The sequence below is a fragment of the Varroa destructor genome, unplaced genomic scaffold (assembly GCF_002443255.2).
Source record: "Varroa destructor unplaced genomic scaffold, Vdes_3.0 BEIS01000002.1, whole genome shotgun sequence".
Classification (NCBI taxonomy): Eukaryota; Metazoa; Arthropoda; class Arachnida; order Mesostigmata; family Varroidae; genus Varroa; species Varroa destructor.
In genome coordinates this window covers 31,005,749-31,023,974 of record NW_019211455.1, presented here as the reverse complement: position 1 = coordinate 31,023,974, position 18,226 = coordinate 31,005,749, and the positions used below count along the sequence as shown (strand labels likewise).

At 42.3% G+C, this 18,226-nt stretch overlaps 1 protein-coding gene and 1 long non-coding RNA gene across 8 annotated transcripts in view; one reads left to right on the top strand and one right to left on the bottom strand.

The window, feature by feature from the left end:
- The window catches only part of LOC111244099 (uncharacterized), an 86,604-nt gene extending 70,203 nt beyond the window's left edge, over positions 1 to 16,401 (bottom strand). For 4 of the 7 annotated variants that reach the window (XR_015320186.1, XM_022790744.2, XM_086978990.1 and 1 more), the window contains exon 1: positions 14,615 to 16,401. Coding sequence is in view for 3 of the 7 variants with exons in the window: in XM_022790744.2 (XP_022646479.1) it covers positions 14,615 to 14,774 (160 nt within the window). In the remaining 4 variants the exon portion in view is untranslated. Of the gene's footprint in view, positions 1 to 3,328; positions 3,348 to 5,507; positions 9,106 to 9,566; positions 9,887 to 14,614 lie in introns of those variants that run through there. The other 3 variants (XM_086978993.1, XM_086978992.1, XM_086978994.1) reach the window with 3 other exon arrangements.
- Positions 12,470 to 14,096, top strand: LOC147757658 (uncharacterized). Its single transcript, XR_015320197.1, has 3 exons — positions 12,470 to 12,595; positions 13,061 to 13,311; positions 14,015 to 14,096. It is a non-coding gene; the product is annotated as an uncharacterized LOC147757658 (long non-coding RNA).
- Positions 16,402 to 18,226: the final 1,825 nt, after the last annotated feature.

The following is an 18,226-nucleotide window of genomic DNA, read 5'->3' as shown; positions in this document are numbered from 1 at the left end:
TTAATTTCTTTCTAAAAGCAATAAGTAAGAAATTTTGCATACAATCAAATTAAACTGTGTAGATATTACGAAATAAGCAAATAACTTAATTTTGGCATTCGCACATTGTATAGCCTTATGTAACGCATGGTAATTATATCTACATATGTATATATACCAACGTTTCTACAATTTGGCAGATATGTTAAGTAACATATATAAAATTCGGGCCTGGAACGGGCACACTTGTGCCATTGCACAACAGAACCACGATACGGAACGAGGGCTATGGTCCTCTAGCGACTGAGTATCGTGCTTATATCTGACTTACATTTATTTCGATCTAAAAATCTCGCGAGTCATTCTAATGCTCTCCAATTCCACTAAACTAATCACTGCGCCTCAGTGACTCACTAAAAAGGTAACTATTCCATAATTTGGTAAGTTATAAAATTTTTGCGCTCTATTGTACAGCTTAAACCCAGACGCTTAATTATGTCTGCTATTATTTGGCCGTCAATAGATGAACACGGAAGTATGGCTTTAGTTGAAGCTCGATCTGATTCGTTGCTAGTAAATAGATCGCGCGTGTTTAAGCAATGTACTTCTGCTCAGTTAACTTGTGAAAGTGGCACGAAAACATCTATAGAAAGAAGATGCATAAAACCTATACTCGGAAACACTCAGTTCTATAATTTATCAGTCAATAGAATTATATTACCTGTACGCGCTACGTATAGATTTATCATCATATACATATGCTTATATAACTATTGTGAACAGAGTGATACGAGAAAATGTTTTAGGGGATACCTGCAGGAACCGCCCAATGGTCATTTGTCTCGAATCATTATGAAGCCCCTGTTCATGGATTGTTTCGATACCCGAGTATACGATAATCAAAATCTAATTCTATATGTTATTTATTTACACATTCTGTTTAGACATCGATCACACAGCGCTCCGGTCTAGATCCCTTGTCAATAGGCTTTACGGTCGATTTTACCTGTCTCTGCGAACCAACTTGCCTAGGTCTTGGCGTGACAACAATACATTTGAACTATTCAGATAGATACGAACGAAATTGAAGCAGAATCGTGCTTTTCCTATCCAATATATGAAGATAACTATAGAATTCGAACTATAGGATAGATCTCCTCCACCTTATCAAATAACTGACTTTTCAATACCACCAACAAAAGTCCTCGACCCAACAAGCGTATGTGTTCAACCTATACGCTTTATAGTGGCGGGCTATGTGGCCGTCAGTCGGTGCTGCTGCCGCTGCCGCTGCCGCTGCTGTTATTAAAGAGGCATGGTACGCCCAGAATCATCACGCCTGGGGCACAGAAATGGGCTGTGCCCTTGAGTTATACATGTACATTATTCTGCTGACTATTACTGTCTCAGCTGGTTTGCGTCATATCGTGTCGAGTAAAGCATGCAATTTTCTGCCTTCTGTGTTGACACCTATAATAATACATACGATCTCCGCCATCACCTTTTCACCAGTCCGTCCCCTAGTGCCCTATTCTAATCTATAGGTATGCATAAACACATAGTTATAAGAACATTTGTTCTCAACATCTAGCTGTCTGGCCTGGACTGTCTGCAACTGTGTTTTTTTCTCCAATGACTACAAGTAGCCACATATGTGTTTCGCCCTCAGTTTAGGCTCAAGGGATGGCTATACGTCGTACGTATTTGAATGGACAAATATTGCGTGAGGTCTGCAGAAATTTGTCGGCAAAATCTCGAAACTGGAATGAACCGGAAGTGGAACAGATGAGGGGTGTGAAAGGAGCAAACACGATGAAGTGAGTCGTAAGACGTCGAACAAAAAGTACAGAGTACGCTGTGGTACGTACCACAATGCCGAATGCCGCTTTGGTGCTGCGGCACCCCGCTTTCTCGAGAGAAAACGGCCTTCTACGATGATACCGCCGCAGACACGGTCCACCGACAAAAGCCTCACTTTTGGTTGCTTCGAGTTCTTGTTCGCCTTTGCGCTGGCCTTTGCGACTCCTTCTCGCGCTTTTTCCTACCAGAAAGTGTACGAAACTTGACAGGCCGAGCGAAAATTGAAGAGTTATTGTTGAGGGATATGGCCCACACTCCACTCGACCTGGCTGTCGATAATATCGCAATGATTCGTTCCTCATTGGAGTATATGATGAAGGTTTCAACGGCAATGTGAAGAACGGCCGGGCCGCGACTCTGACACATCTGTTGGTATCACAGCCCCCCTAACAACAATGGCCGGTATTCGGAGCACCCTTCTTTTCCGTCGCCGCCATTGCTGGCCTTCTCCACCGCGCGGATGAATGGCTGAATGAATCAAAAGGCGCTAGCCGTTCTATTTGTTTACAACTTTTTAGTTCGCAGACAAAAGTAATGGCGGTAGGGCAAATAACTGTAAAGTTAAATGCAACGATTAAGCTAGTGACGACTATTGGTATCACCTGGATTACAAAAGAACGTCGTTTCAATAGAGGTACTCTAATTGGTCAATTTGCCGGAAAATCTATGAAACATGTCTAATAGTAATGCCGCACCTGTGACGATCAGTCGTTACAAGTTGAAACGATATAATTAAAAGTAGGAAATAGTCTACAATCTATTTAAAAAGGATACTGGACAAGACTATCACTTCGCTCTGCGAATGAATCCTTCACCCAAAATTTGTCTCCCTCTCGAGCCATTCAAACTTCATTTTCTGCCTTTCGTCAACTGAGCTAATGATTGTTAATGCCACCTGCAAGGTACTTCTCATTTTCCACCTACTTCTTACACAAGATGCGATATCGGCAAAATTTAAAACATTAAAAAAACTTTGAAATAAACTTCTATATACAATTATACGTCTGTATATGAGGATTGACACATAACTACGAACGGCATGTTGTGTTCCTGGTTATTAATATTCAACCAAAACGAAACCGGAATAGAAAGAGTACGTTCTGTATTTTTTAGCTTTTATCGTTTTGTTTTTTTTTTTGAGATCGAAGTGCTGCCCACAAAATCATCTGGCTACCCCCCCCCCCTTCCCCCCGTCTTACAGTGATGATATCTAACTTCTATATTATCATCGGCATCAACATCTCAGCGGACAAACATCTGCCGAAAGCAGGCGCCTTAAAAAAGTCGACCCTCGTTTGCGACTTTGGACGGCGGACGTTGAGATTTGTCAGTTTGTTGACTGGTTCGCTAGTCATTTGATCAATGTGTGGGTCGCCTGGTGATGTTGCTTATGAAAAAAAATGGTCAGCGGTGGGGGTGGTTAGCATGCGTTCGTGATTTCTGGGTATTGCCCACAAATGTGGCAAAGCCAACTGTAACTATTCCTCACCAGCGAAGACTGTAGCGTGGGAGGAGAGCAACGCATCGACCGCATATGCCTTTATTCTTCATCCAGAACGATAGGGTGTCTCGACTACCGACGGCTCGCAAAGAAGAACGTGGGGGCGTCCACTGGATGTAACGGCGCACGAAAAATCGGATAAGGACCAGATCGCTCAGCGGTGGAATCGATTTTCGAACGGATTGCACATACTGTGGTCATTGTTAATGTTATTGCTAGCATTATTATGTATGTATATTATTTACAAATAAACTTTCGTGCCGCGTGCCTTCAAGCCTATATTGTGCCTACTCTAATATTAAATGGTCTAATATTAAAGGAACAGGAGAAATGAATGAGGCCATCGTAATGAGATTAGATAAGATTATATGGCAGTACGCCTACACAGTATATAATGGTAGCATTTGTGCGTTTGCGCAAACATTGGAAGCTCTGTGTGTAATACAACTAATAAGGGGATGATGATCGTGAATGGATTGTACAATGTCTCTTCTACGTCAGACATCGTGCAATCAAGACTATCTTCAAGAAACCATTGTACTGTGTACAGTTTGGTGTACAGCGAATGGTGGTATTTAGTCACTGATCATCATTTGACAGCTGCGATGCTCGTGAGTTCTATTCGCGCATATTGCGCCTCGTGAAGTTACCTTCAACGACCAGCTCTACGCCGAACGCATACATTAACGTTAACATCAATGATAACGCCATGAACATTGGAAAGTCTCGATCGAAGAATTGCTAAAAACGCAGGACTAGACACTCTGATATGTCGATTAATACAACGATGAAAGTATCGGTGATCTCATAACATTGAATAAGATCGCGAAGTGTGTGGTAATGACAATCATCTATAATCTAGTGCTTGAGTGGCAATCGTTTCGTTGATTAATAACAGCCCCTTTTTCTCAGGTACTATGTTCTGTTAACGACTAGTAAAGTAAGGTAGAGCACAAAATGTATTTTTTAGTTTGAATTCAAAACACTCAAGTTAGGTACCTTTCTGACAAATGAAAAAGTCTATTGGTTTTTTTAACCAGTTTGCTATAATGACCAAATATTTCAAGTAGTCACATATAAACTGTTGATATGAATCATCATGTTTCCTTTAGACGATCGTAAATGTCGTTCTACCGAACTCAGCGTGAACAATATAAAAACAAGTATAGCCTCTGCATGGCACAAGCTGATGTGTCCAGTTATCATAAGGACAAGGGTAGATTTATAACATCCTGCGTACAGCTGAAATTGCTTTTAGAAACAAGCCACACTAAGGACGCAGGGGCACTTACATTCTAATCTCTCGATGGAACAGATGATAAAGAAGTAAAACTGTTTTGAACAATGAGCAATAAAAGATAATTGTATTCAAAACTTTAAAATAAGGTTACCTGCACAGGTCTCCTGTTATTTCTTACTGGCTTATCCTGTATGAAATTATAAAAGCGGCCACTTTGCGCTGTACTAGCAGTGCATGCTAGTGCCTTACTATTAACTTAGCAAGTGTTCTAAATTTTTCAGCCTGATTTTGACGTAAATACTATCTTGAAAGGTTGAAATGCGCTTTGGGCCTTGAGACACTCCAAGCTCGCAAACCTGCCTGCCTACCTGCCTCTGCAATAAGAGTAAATCAATTGTTTTTATTTAAACAAAAAAAAAGTTCATCTAAAATTTACAAACATGTATACGAATAGCGTACTTCATTGCAACAAACGATTGCCTTTTATTTTAGAACGAAACCATTATATGAGTGTATTTTATATCGCTACTTTTTACCCCTACGAGGGCACTCTGCAAATATTTGATGGAGTTCTAACACACCTTTGTGATGCCACGGTATAGGCATACGACAACCAAAAGATTCATCTCTGATACTTAAATTGCATTCTACGAAATCAGAAAGTGCCCTGTTTTGCCCATCCGTCTGAACATTTTCTATGTATACTGTGATTTGTATTTACTGTCTGTTAATTCAACGCGCACACTCAGATACCTCGGTACGGCTTTTAGCAGCAATATTAATTAGCAATTAGTCATTCCTGCCGTCGAATGTTCGATACAAAAAAAAACCAAGTAAACAAAAACTCTTTGAGATTGTATACGTAGATTAAGTGTCATTATCGAGTACATTTACAAAGGAATAGGCCATTATTTACAATTTAGTTACCTCATTCGAAAGGTGGACGTTCCTCACATACAGTCTGAAACCTGCCTCGACATGTCGACACACGCATGGAGCACAGCTCGGCAATGGGTTACCGCGTTTTAGAAACTTTCATGCGCAAGTTCGACCGATAACGTCCAGCGTAATTTTGTTCCATCATGGGCGAGAGCATTGAAATTCCTTAAACGTCCTTGATGGTTCGGGTCATTCTCCTTGATACCGTCAGCTCCCTGTTAGAAAGGCCATCCCTCTTGCCCACGTCACGGTTACCGCTGCTCGAGAACGCAAAGGATTCGCTATACCGGCGGCACAGGAGGGCAGCACGTGTCAGAGAAATAAAAAGGGAAGCTGATGGAAAGCGTTGCTGAAAGAGACAGGGCCTGCGGCAGGGATGACAGTGGCGACGCCGCTTGGGGTTCAAGTTGCTGGAAGAAAAGTTTTGCTATCTCATGGAACCGACAGAACAGAAGACAAACACACAAAAGACCACGAAACCTGGAAAGAGGGATCAGACAAAGGCGGCCGGTGACGCCAGCTGGGATCATGTTCCAATTAACTCGATTCGCCTTTTCGTCGTCTGCGAGTAAAACAATAACAATAGAACGCCCTGATTTTTATCCCTTTGCCACCGCCCCGTCGCCCTTCCTATAATCCAGTGGCAACCAGCAGTCAACGAAGCAGTGAACAAGGCGGGGGATATGGTGGAAAGGAAAAAGGACGCTGAGAACGACTATTGATGACGGCAACAGCAACAACTGTAACGACGGATTGCGGCAACAACGCTTCCTGCAGTAGTAACAGCGACAGCGAGAATGAACGCACGCCGATGAGGGATGAAGTCGCTTAAGATCAACGAGAAGAAAAACAATAATGATCGCCTTTGCTCCTTCACGGTCATCACTTGCGCTTCTCAGTTTTCGTGAGGTCCGGCCAGAAAATCCTAACGCCTTTCTTGTCAACAGCATCGACAGCCATCGTTTGCAGAAGGATAAAACCTACACAAAAGGATACGGAATCCTGCCACCTGGCAAACATAGCGGAAAACAGTGCTACAAGCGTCCATAATTCCAAAAACGTAATATTATGATATGTGCAATAGTAGTTAGTTAACTTATTAGTTACGCGATTCGAGTGCATTTTGTAGCTTAACCTTAGTCTGACATTAAGCAACAGAATTAGCTCACAGTGGTTTGTTGCTTTGTACTTTAAGCCCTTTTAGCTAGTTAATTAAAGAAAATGTAATGATTCTTGTATAGCCCTTAATCGATCGCATTCCGTTTCGTGTTTTTATCAATTTTAAAGTATATTTAAAGGGTTTAATTTTAAAGTATTTAAAGGTATAAAGTATGCCCATCGCTGTAATGCTAAGGTCATCTGTTTGGTAATAGGCACTTGCGTCGTTCTAAACACTTTTTTCTCTTCAATTAAATGGCCTGTAAAATTGTCCTGTGCTACTTTGGCAAAAATTACAGCTTTCCAAAGAATATCGTTGAGAAGGAGGTCGGCGACTTCGCGTTCGGTTCGCTATCGGAAGTGCCAAAATTCGCTGAAGAGTGCCACAATCATTCATTGCGCATTCCGTCCATTAAACACATACAAGAACTTCCTTTCAACGACAAAACGACACCGCTTACTCGTTAGCTACAAGATATAAATTAAAGCGTGCGAATCAGACTCAAAATGAAGGTTAGAAATTCATGAAGGAAAGACAACGTTTGCTTCTAGGTTAGTCTCAAGTCTGGGTTTTATCGAAAGTATATTTACGTATCGTGTCTGTTCTGTACGAGAGGGCATCTTGATATACATGTATCCTTGGCGTGACAATACAGCGGACGTCGTCGTTTGTTCGGAACACCTATAGGAACACTTGGAATAATATCGCAAAATGTAGGTGTTTCTGTATCGCGTAGCTGAGGATTTTAGTATGTCCTCAGTGAATAATTCAGTAACTGAGTGGTAGAAGACGAAAAACAATGTCAGAAACATAAAGACGGAGCAACGGCTAGAGACATGAACAGAAAAAGGGAAGATCCGAGTTCTCTTAATCAAGACTTTCAACCAGACAAATTCAGAACTAACGAACACTAACATAAAAAAGAAAAAAAAAAAAAAGAATTCCCGAATGGCATCCTGAGGACAGCTTTTTGTAATGAAAAACGGTCGAATGTAGAAAGTTACGTATATACGACAAGTTTAAAGATGACTGCTAGTTAGCTTTGGATAAAAGTTGCATTAATTTGAGGTTAGCTCTTTCGAATCGATAGTACTTTGAAACTAAGCAGACTAAACCTACTTACGCGATAACGGGCAATAATCAAACCATCAATTCATAATCGAAGTTCTTTAAACAGTCTCCTATAAGTGTCAATGGTCCTGTAGGAAAAAAAATTGTCTTTGTATTTTGCGTCTGCTGTTTAAGCCGTTAGGCATTGCTTCAAACGGCTCATGCCCGTCTCAGGTTAACTATATGGCTACGTTCGGATTGAAACCTAGACCACCACGTATTCCTAGGCGTACTAGGCAATAGCATTACTCACTTCGCTATCATCGGGCTAATCAGGAAATGAATGGATGAGTTTGTGTGACTAGTTTCCCTATTGATGATTTTCGCCGTTGATTCGCTTTTGCATCGGGTTTGTCCGTTCTGTCTAATCTTGCGTTCGCGTCAGAGTTTAGCGTCACTCCTTTCGCTCAGCTTCAATCTGACCCACTCTAAAGCATGTGGGTGCGCTTAGTGTACCCAGTAAGTAGGTACATTGAATATGGCATGCTACAAGATCAGAAGGCCCCCAGCAAGCTCCACTAGGACGGGGGTCAGTATGAAAGGGAACGACGGCCAAGCGGCGGCTTGAAGATGGGCGCTGGCGCACCCATAGCACCGATCACGACTATAACAACGACGACGTTGAAGAGGCTGAGCTCGTACGGCAATGCAGCTAAATATCGGCTCGTTGCTGAAGTCGGAGGATCAAAGTGTGCAGTACCTGTTCACTTCCCGGACATCCCGATCAGAAGCAAGAATAATCGGTAAACTATCACAAATCATTCGCTTTTGGTAAACACCCAGTGCTGCTGACTGCCCCGAAATAGTGCTTGTCCGTGTCGGACAACCCCGATCGGCGGTCCAAGGTAACAACGGTTGTGATGATGCCGTCAGTATTTTTCGATCCATCCAATGTATCGTTCAGGCATTTTCATAACGCTCTAACCATTCAATGACGCTTCTCCTTTCCTGTATTCTTCCGGATACTGAGTATCAAAAAGGTTTCACGCTCGCAGCTCAGTTTCAGATTTTGAAAAGCTCTAGGATGCATATTAACGGGAGACGCGCGTGGGCACTTTAGAGCTATTTACCAATGTTCAGCCAGTGAGTAGTAGTCGTTGTAGCGGTTGTAGGCAGTTGCAGGACAGAAGAACTCAAGATCATACAGATCGTTTGTTGTCAATAGCAATTATGTTACTTTTTTTTAAGTCTCAATCTGATTTTCTCTTTTCTGATCGTATCCAACAGCTCCATATTTCAAGTTTAGCTAACACGAGTGGTGTGCCTGCATATACCGATTAGGTTGCAAGGCATTACGAAGGTCCCAGAGCAGTGTTCCTGTAAAAGCGATATCATCTACAAGATTATGCCTGTAGGTCATGAACACCTAATCACCTTATCACTTCCTGTCTCACACGATCACCGGCATCTGCGGTATAACAGAGCCATAGAAATAAGATTTTGTAATAGAGAATGAAAGCTTTGCAAGAGGGGCAAACGATCTAATAGAGTTCTTAGCGCAGTTCAGTGAGCAACAGATCCAACTCTGGCATCAACTAGACTGATGCGCATGCGTTACAAATGGACATTCTCTGTAGGTAAATGCTTATCTGTGCTCTAATATTAAGTTAGTATCGGCTACTGTTACTCCTACTAGCTGCCTTTGTTTACATAAATGTATTTATACAAAGCAGGTTTGCGTAATAGATGTTATTGTATGTTTTGTGATAACGATACGTTTTTTAGGCATTCTTCTACTTCTCTCTTGTTCCTTTTATCATCTTTGGTGCTAGGCTTACGTCTTGTTTGTTGCACAAAGTGGATGTCAGGAAGTTCCCATTAAGGCAGTCGTCTAACGGTCGTTCTCAACTGTTGAGGAGGACCACTGCAGAAATATGTCTGCCGTTCCTTGGTTTCTACAAACATCAAAGGTCGTAGGGAAACAGGCCTATGGGCCACGCCATCCTGTGTAGCAAAAGCTCCGTAAGTGTGCTAATTACGTTGTTTGGCAAACCTTCCAGCTGCAGAGGCCCATCTTGCGTCACTCGATTTGAGCCACAGATACGATGCCAGCCTTCTCTGTGCGCTTTTTCATTCCGCAGAAGTTACGATCCTATACCTAAGAAGCATGCAAAATTTCTGTATATAATTTCTGTGCTGTTTAATTGAATCGGACTGATCAGAATAATATACTTTGTACTTCGTACGACAGCGTTCTCCTTGGTGTGCGGTCTGTAATTGTTTCATAAACCTCATTGACTCCCATATTTTTCATTTCGTACGTAATCAGGTGAACAAACCTATTTCGGCTCTTGTTATCTTGTGTTCTATAGACAGATTTATTATAGCTCGCCCAAACAGGGAAGTAAGCAAGTGCAAATTAGCAAAGAGAACATGTGAGATTCGATTGCCTACTAATTAATTGTCAATCCTTGGACGGCTGCGGTGAATGCAGCTTACGAGCGGCAATATTTGTTGCCCGTCTTGGCATCGTAAGGTGCTAGAAGTTCGGTAGAGGAATATAAAAATGACGGTAGGAGAAAATGGCTGAGAAGATTTAAGAAACAAATGACGATTGCTTTTTCTTATTTCTCTTCTGCTGTTTTCGTTCTCTTCGAGAAAGCTTGAATAATAATCGCCCCGGCAGCTGTCCGACAGCCGGCAGCCACGTGACTGATAGACAGACAGCGACCAGCTCGTTTTACCGAAATCGTGGTTTACACCAGGGCAGTGGCAGCGACAATCTGAAGTTGTATCGAACAGTATGCAAAATGGCATGGCATGGCATGATATCACAACGTACGATCCAATGATACAACAATGCAGTGGAAGACGAAGCATCCTAGAAAGGAAGAGGAAGTGTGGTGGGCATCGCGATAGGTAACGGGGTCCTAATGTAAACGCATACCGCGCATAGCTTCAATCCGAGTACGTCTTCTGCCACATAGATGGCATCCGACAGATCCTCGGTCGTGCATAGATGTACACTAGCGGTATGTACAGGGTCACGTCGACTGGCTTGCAAAGCATGTAAACAGACATACGTTCTCGTTTGAATTCAGCATTGGTTGCGTTCCTCATCGGCAACCGCTGAGAGTTGATATGGAGCTATTTCAGCCAAATCGCTTCGCGATACAACTTTAAACTGTGTAAATAGAGGGGTGGTCTCTGCCTCACCTGAAAGGTGGGATATCTCCGAAGTGAGTAAATAGAGGAATACATACTTCTACATACCAAGCGTACATTTCATGCTATATAGACACTCTACACTTAATTCAACTAGTAACAGTCGTCCTATTGTGTTTAAATACCGCAGTTACAACAAGTATAATTCAGTCGTATGAAATCTTTAAATGTTCGCTGCTAAAGTTGCTATTGATATGGATTTGAACAACAAATTCTGTACGTTAGGGGTATCAATACAGTCGATCCAACTACTATTAGATGCTCAGGGTGTCCCTTCAGACAGTATCACAAAGCAATAATGCGATACAATATGATCTGGTGTACACTAGATCATTTCTCAGCTTTCACGTCAACCTTTGTTCGAATAGTGATTGAAGATAATACGTAGTTATGCCGAACATTCCTTCCGTAATTGGGGTATTTAATAGTAAGCACCGTATTTTTTTTTATTCTCTATCTATTACCTTCTGGATACGTAGCTTTATAGAACATCGGCATAGTGTTCGACCTCATATACTAGACACTGTGTCCCAGGAAGATGGCTAATAAGGCCTGATGATCCAGTCAATCCTGCGATGCTACAGGCCCAGCTACTCTATAATTTATAGAATAGAAGAACTATAACGATTATCCGCTCCCGTTAACAAATTTTAGATAATTAATCGAAATAATAATTGGCCAGATAGGGGAAGATAGTAGTGCCCTTTTGATGAAAAAAGTCAAATAGAGCTAAGACCTTAACGCGAGCAGCGGCTTACATTGAGAGTAAAGTTATACGATGCATGTTAGTGCCTTCCCAACGTCAGAGCGTAATGAAGATGTAGCAGTATACGTGCAACATGAAAGTTATCAGCAAAACTTCAGGATATCAATAGCAAAGCCGGTAACTTAGCTGACGGTATAGATTCGGCATTCAATGTTAAAAAAATATGGGCCATTTTGCCCTAATACTCGATGACTATTACTAAGGACGCGTTTAGGTGCATCTAGAGCATATTTCGGTGAGTACATCACGCGCAAATTAACCTTGTTAGAGCTAAATAATGTCACCCAACAAATGTGTTAGAACACTCTGACCATCGAGACGGTTTTCTTTGCGCTTGTCGCACCATTGTGCGTTAACCTGTATAGATGCTATAGTGGTCCATATTTTAGGCCAACGTTTTTACGTACCTAAAAATGTGCGTTTGTACCTACATACTAAATCCGCACGCTATTCGTATATCACATAGACGGAAAAGGAAGCGACGTGGCGAATTATATGGCTGGTGCATTTAGCAGTTTCATTCAGAACGACGATATCCTAGCGTTCACCCCAAATCTTTGCATTACCAAAAAGGTTGGCTTAGTAAACTAATTGCTTGTACAAACTAGGACATCCATGGTTCTCTCACCAGATGCTGGCGGCATAACAAATTGAAGTCAGCATAACCTCAGCTTACTAGTGTGAGAGCCGATAGCTGTCAAATAGTACTGTTTCTGTAATAAAATTCAGTTCGAGCGATAACTTAATAGCGAACGTGGCACGTATTAGCACATCTACCTACAGACAAATTTTGCACTCGCTTGTCAATCGTAAACTGTGTTTAGCTACGATGGAATTAATTACCTTCGAATACTCAAGTTAAAACAGAAGTTAAAGGTTAGTACATGTACCTAATTGAGTCGCACTCGTATGGCTACCCATCGCCTATAGTTACCCCTAACTAGACTCACATGTATTTTAATCTGTGCCGCTTCTTCGAGTGCCCGCAAGTCTACTAATAACATCCCACAACCACGCAATGGATTGTTTGACGGTGTTTTTATTTACATAGTTGGTTAGGTAGCGATTTGATCGTTGCACAGACTGACATAGGAAGGCAAGAAAAACAGTGAAAGTAGACAATCACGTTCTACCGTTACGTTCACTACTACAACCGTAGTTAGTAGAATAATACGCTAGTTTATCTTAAACCGCCTTAAATATATATAAACTAAGCAAAGTGCTACTTAATTTTATATATATGTATGCTTTGAGGTCAGACGTTCACCTGAAACAGCCTTCATTATTCGGTGTACCCTCCTGGCTTTACCATTCTATGTGCCTGCTCGTTTTGTCCTTCAGCATTCGAGGAATCGAAGCGATTCACGCTAAGAGGAACACGCCACCCACAGCGTTGCGAACCTCGGCCACCGTTAAATCCAGCAGAGCTATTACAATAAACAACTGCCATTGTGATAGATTTGCTTCTACCATGAACGCCGTCATAACAGCGTTTGTGTCTCTGTCGGAGCGGGTGGAACGAGTGCAAGAAGTACGAGCCTGGCTTCTGCGCGTCGCTGGGGTATGCGTCTGCCAACCGATGCCAAAAAGTGGTACGTACCTGGCGACATTAACAAGCGGCCTTATCGCGTTGCTACAGGGCCAGCCCTGCTATAACTGTATATCTCGATAAATTCTCTTTTTTTGTACTGCTCTTACCAACAGCTATTACCACCGCTAGTGGTATTTCTACTAACACAACTGGCAAATTTGCGCGTTGCGACTTCGTTTTCATACGATACATTATGTGCTGTACCGGCGTAGATGTATATATATATATATATATGACAAAAAACTAAAGATCGACACATAGTAACGAACTGTTGAATAGAAGCATTACATCCTTTGTACGTGTTTATGTATCACGTCTGGTTAATGCCTATTGAAGAGGATATTTTGCTTTTCAAAGGATTCTTACCAATCTTCGTTATGAGTTTGATCGTTCGACCGTTTACTCGAATACTCTGTGTAAGTGAAGGTTATGTAACATACAGTCAAGCAGAATTTAGAAGACATCTGACATCTTGCATTGTTGAAGTGGCATCCGCTAAGGTGATACCATAGAACATCATATGTTATATCACACAGTAGCGCCATTTTCTTGCGAGCTAAAGATGTTGTTCATTCTAATTGATTTGTCCTATTACTAGCTAGTATAGAATAAAAGAGTAAACGAGAATTTAAATACCTATATATATAATAAATAAATAGAAATGTACATACAAGTAATTGATTAACGGATCCCATGCCTTTCAGCCTATTTGGACTGTATAGTGTGAACCAAGATAGTGATCACCGCCATGTCTTCCCAACTAGCCTGTAATACTGCGAAGCAATCTATGAATAAACTAATTTCACTAGTTTACATTTTGTGCATCGTATTTAATCTTTTTTTCGATCTAATAACGACACTTTGAGTGCTCTGCAAAATGTCTGCATGTATCAGGCAGTAGTTTATATAGTATCTATGACATCAGTCATCGTAAATTCAAGCTAGGGTTCGTGTCAGAATAGGTAACGCGGTCGAACTATAAGTGCCAGCTTTGCAAAGTGTTTCGTTTTTCTGCTTTGGGCATCCTTTATTTATCTACGGAAATCCTTTATCAATCTAGTATGATCTGCGACCCGTGGAGTCACAAGACACTTATATCAGATGGTTGCATTACAGGATCTCGGTTTCAGTTGGACTCTGTTCGTCCGTTGATGGGCCATCTGCCTGCTACTCTTTTTTGTGACGGAATCGAAAATATAGCGATTAATGTCTCCAGGTCCATAAATAGAAGCGATTATCCATAGCGTACGTTTACAGAAACAGGTCAGCACGTTACTTGTATTGCCGTTAGTACGAATACTTACCTGTGAGTTCATCTTCCTCGAGCGGCCAGGCGCTTACCAAGCCGTGGCTTCCATCACTGCGACTACTTTGCTTATGCAAGATAACTAAATAGACGATTAGGCTTTGTAGGACAGGTAGCCTCCAGCAGCATCCGCCGGACCGATGGCCATATCTCGCCATTCTTGTGGCCACTCGGCCACCTGGTGAAATGTTAAGGAACAGACCGCCCTTCTTGCACCAGACTGCGTTGGAAACGTTCGACAATATACCAAGAGACTGGGACCCCCACACCCCCTGCCAAGTTTAGCCCGTCCTTGACGTAGAGTTGCCTTTGCACCGAACAGAATATCCCTGTTCTATAGTTGGGCTATCCATCGCATCCATTGCTTTGCAGGACGATACTGTAATCAATTAGCTGTCACATTGTTGTTGGCCTTTTGCCACACATTTACCAAAAACGACAACATCAGTTAAACACACGCCATTATTCACATCCCCAACGTAGAACACTGACAGAGAAAGCAAGACACAAATTTATTATATTGCAATGGCCGCTGATACGCTCAGCCGATTCTACGCGAACACAGAATAACTGCAAAAGTTTGTTGCCGCTGTCATACGCATTTGGTCATATCAATATTTGATTCGGCACAATCTCACATTGCTGGGCTCGTCATCATAACAGCGCCACCTATCACCGTCATGCTGATCGATCACAGCTACTGCCTGCCCAGAATGCCTTATTGTGTTACAAGCGGATGGAAAACCTCTTCATTTTGCGAAGCCATTGTTCGATGAAAACGGTTCTTCTCCACGGCACGACAAGCGTTTACGCAATACGCTGACGTCAAATGTACACTGCCTCGTCACTGGCGGCCCGCGTCCTACATTGATACGAGACGAACAATCACTTCGTCGTGGGAAACTTGTTTTTTTATGCGTTGTAACAGCACAGGCGGTTCGAGTAGTGTCTTGCGGGCACTGCTAGAGACTTAGTTGTACTCTGTTCCTGTTCTTAGGTCCCTTTCTATTGTCGCCTGATTATTCAAACGGTTTCACTGGTATCGTTCTTGGCCATCTGTCCCTATTCAATATGAATGCGTGAATGGATCTTTGCGTTTATGAACCAGCTCCTTCGTCGTTCGAATTTTCAGTTGCTTGTCCACTGGTTAAGTACACGTTCGCTTTTTATAACGTGCTCCTGCTCATAACGCCATTTATGCTGCCATTGGCAGGAAGAACGCTACCTTGCCTTGATACGGCGGATAAAAACGCATCGTCGTTAGCCAGAATGTCAATCAAAATTGGCGACTCGACGTTCGTCCCGCTACCGCTATAGCGCAAATGCAGTGTCAAAATACTGCTTCGTCTCCAAGACGAGCGGCCACTTTGCTCAGGCCACGGGTGCTTTCGTTCTGGCGAATAGCGGTGCACGCGCTTGTCTTCTTAGCAGAAGCCTTTAGGCATACGCGTGAAAGGATTGTAAGTAGGAATAGCGAGCACGCGTGGAATAAGAAGGGTCTAAACAAAGAAGGAGCGAATGAGTAGGCCTACCCAAGTACTCACAGCGTATGACCAAAGGTCAATCTCTTACGAGTCGACAAAAGCCCGAAAGGGTTATTGAGACGTATGACAATAGCAGCAACAGCAATCTTTTTCTGTTCTTTCCCGAACGATGGCCATGTGCTACCGTTTGTGCCTAGTCAGATTAAACGGCACACTCCACTCGTGTCAAAGTGAACACGCCCGCACATGTTTTCGATGTGTCGCTGAATGAACGGGGCCGATGCTCTTTCTCGTAGAAAACTCTGACCCGATCTGCGATTGTTTGTGCATCCCCTTTCCCCATGGGTAACTACGTGGAAAGGGAGCGCCCATGTGGAAAGGGCGAATTCGACACCCTTTCCGCGTTAGGATAGGACGCTGCACGCCGTGACCCACGCAGCGTTTGCTGCACGGTAATAGTTGTTTACTGCGAACAAGCTGTGCTAGGCTAGGTGCAAGAGCTCAAGGCTGTGAAAATTTTGACATATCACTTAATACTGTCGAATTAAGTAGTCATCTATGTACTATTGTATATGTAGAAGCAAATGGTAAACGTTCTGCGTATGCGACATAATAAGTGCGTCCATTATTCAAACGATTAGATCGCGATGTTATATCGTTTTCGAAAAAAGGTACATACCCTAATCAAGAGCAACAATATTATGGGAAAGCTAAGACGGGAAAAGCTCGGCTATGGTAGGTAAACAGCTGTAATTAAGGGTGAAAAAATTAAACAAGGGAGCTGTAGAAGAGATAATCGATAATAACTTTGCCTAACGTTAAATCGTGCAATATATTAGCTAACTGATCTTTGTTATTACTAAGGGGAACCTATGTACTCCCGCTACCGAACACTATTTCTTAATAATCTGTTCCAGGGCTTTATTATCGAACATTTTTTTAGACACTTTATAGTTTGATAGAGAGATTCTATTGTTTATAGCGACTTCTAGCAGTATTTGCTTGTGTCAACAACAAGTAGTCTATTTTAGCGCATATGAACCGGTCCGAACAATTCAGGAAGTAAGCAACATTTTTGATAGATCGAAATCTATCGAACGATACGACGGCCGGAAAAGGTAGACGTTCTATGAGGGGTCCAACGACTTGAAATATTGCGCTGTGCAGTATGGCAGTGTCCGATGCCTACAAAGGCGGCGAGCTACATCATGTTCTAGTATCTAAAATGGCCAACAGCGCATAGTCATCGCATGGTGGGTGGTGAAAAATGTAGGTAGATGATGGAGTGAGTGCATGAACAAGCCGAATAGCTTAAGGAACGCCTGGAACACAAAGTGTGTCTTAGACAACAAGTAGTACCCTTGAACCTAGGTGCGGATATAAAGCAAACTTGTTTTTAGTAAAAGAGTGTCTTGTACACGCCTAAACACCCAGGATCTATCGGTTGCCACGGTCGAAACGATACAGAGATAATGCAGGCTGAGATCTCCAATGAAAAAGAGGGAACACTTTCAACTGCACAGAATCATCACCCGTTTCGACGGCTCGTAGAGAAAAAAAACCCTTTGTTATACACTTACGGTCCTATTTTGAAACGTCAAGTCAGCGAAGTAATATCCAGGTTTCGTTTCATATCTACTACTACAGATGTCATTTTGATTGACCGCAATTTAATGTTATGCCGCAGATGTCAATTGTGTGAATAAGGAATCACATCCTTATCCGTCCTCTGGCACCGACCAATTCTGCTCATTACAGACTTATTGGAAGTTGCGCAATACAAAGAGGCTCGCATCAAGTAGCGCAGGCCAAGTCACCTACGCAGTCTCGCTGGCCGCTGTGTTGTATAGCTGCATAGCTGGACGGTATAGGGGCATCCGGAAATTACACCACGTTTTTTCGTTGGATGCATGCATACATACATACATATACAGGCAGCCTGGTGGCCAAAGCTAACCTAGTGATAATAACTATAACATACAATTTACTAGAAAGGTACACATTCGCTTCCGTTCTGGTACGGAGTATAGGGACACACATGATCTATGTCAGCGACGTTCAGTAAAACCTTACAACAATCCAGTACTATGCTCGTACGAATATGCGATTTGTACAGCCGAAGCAAT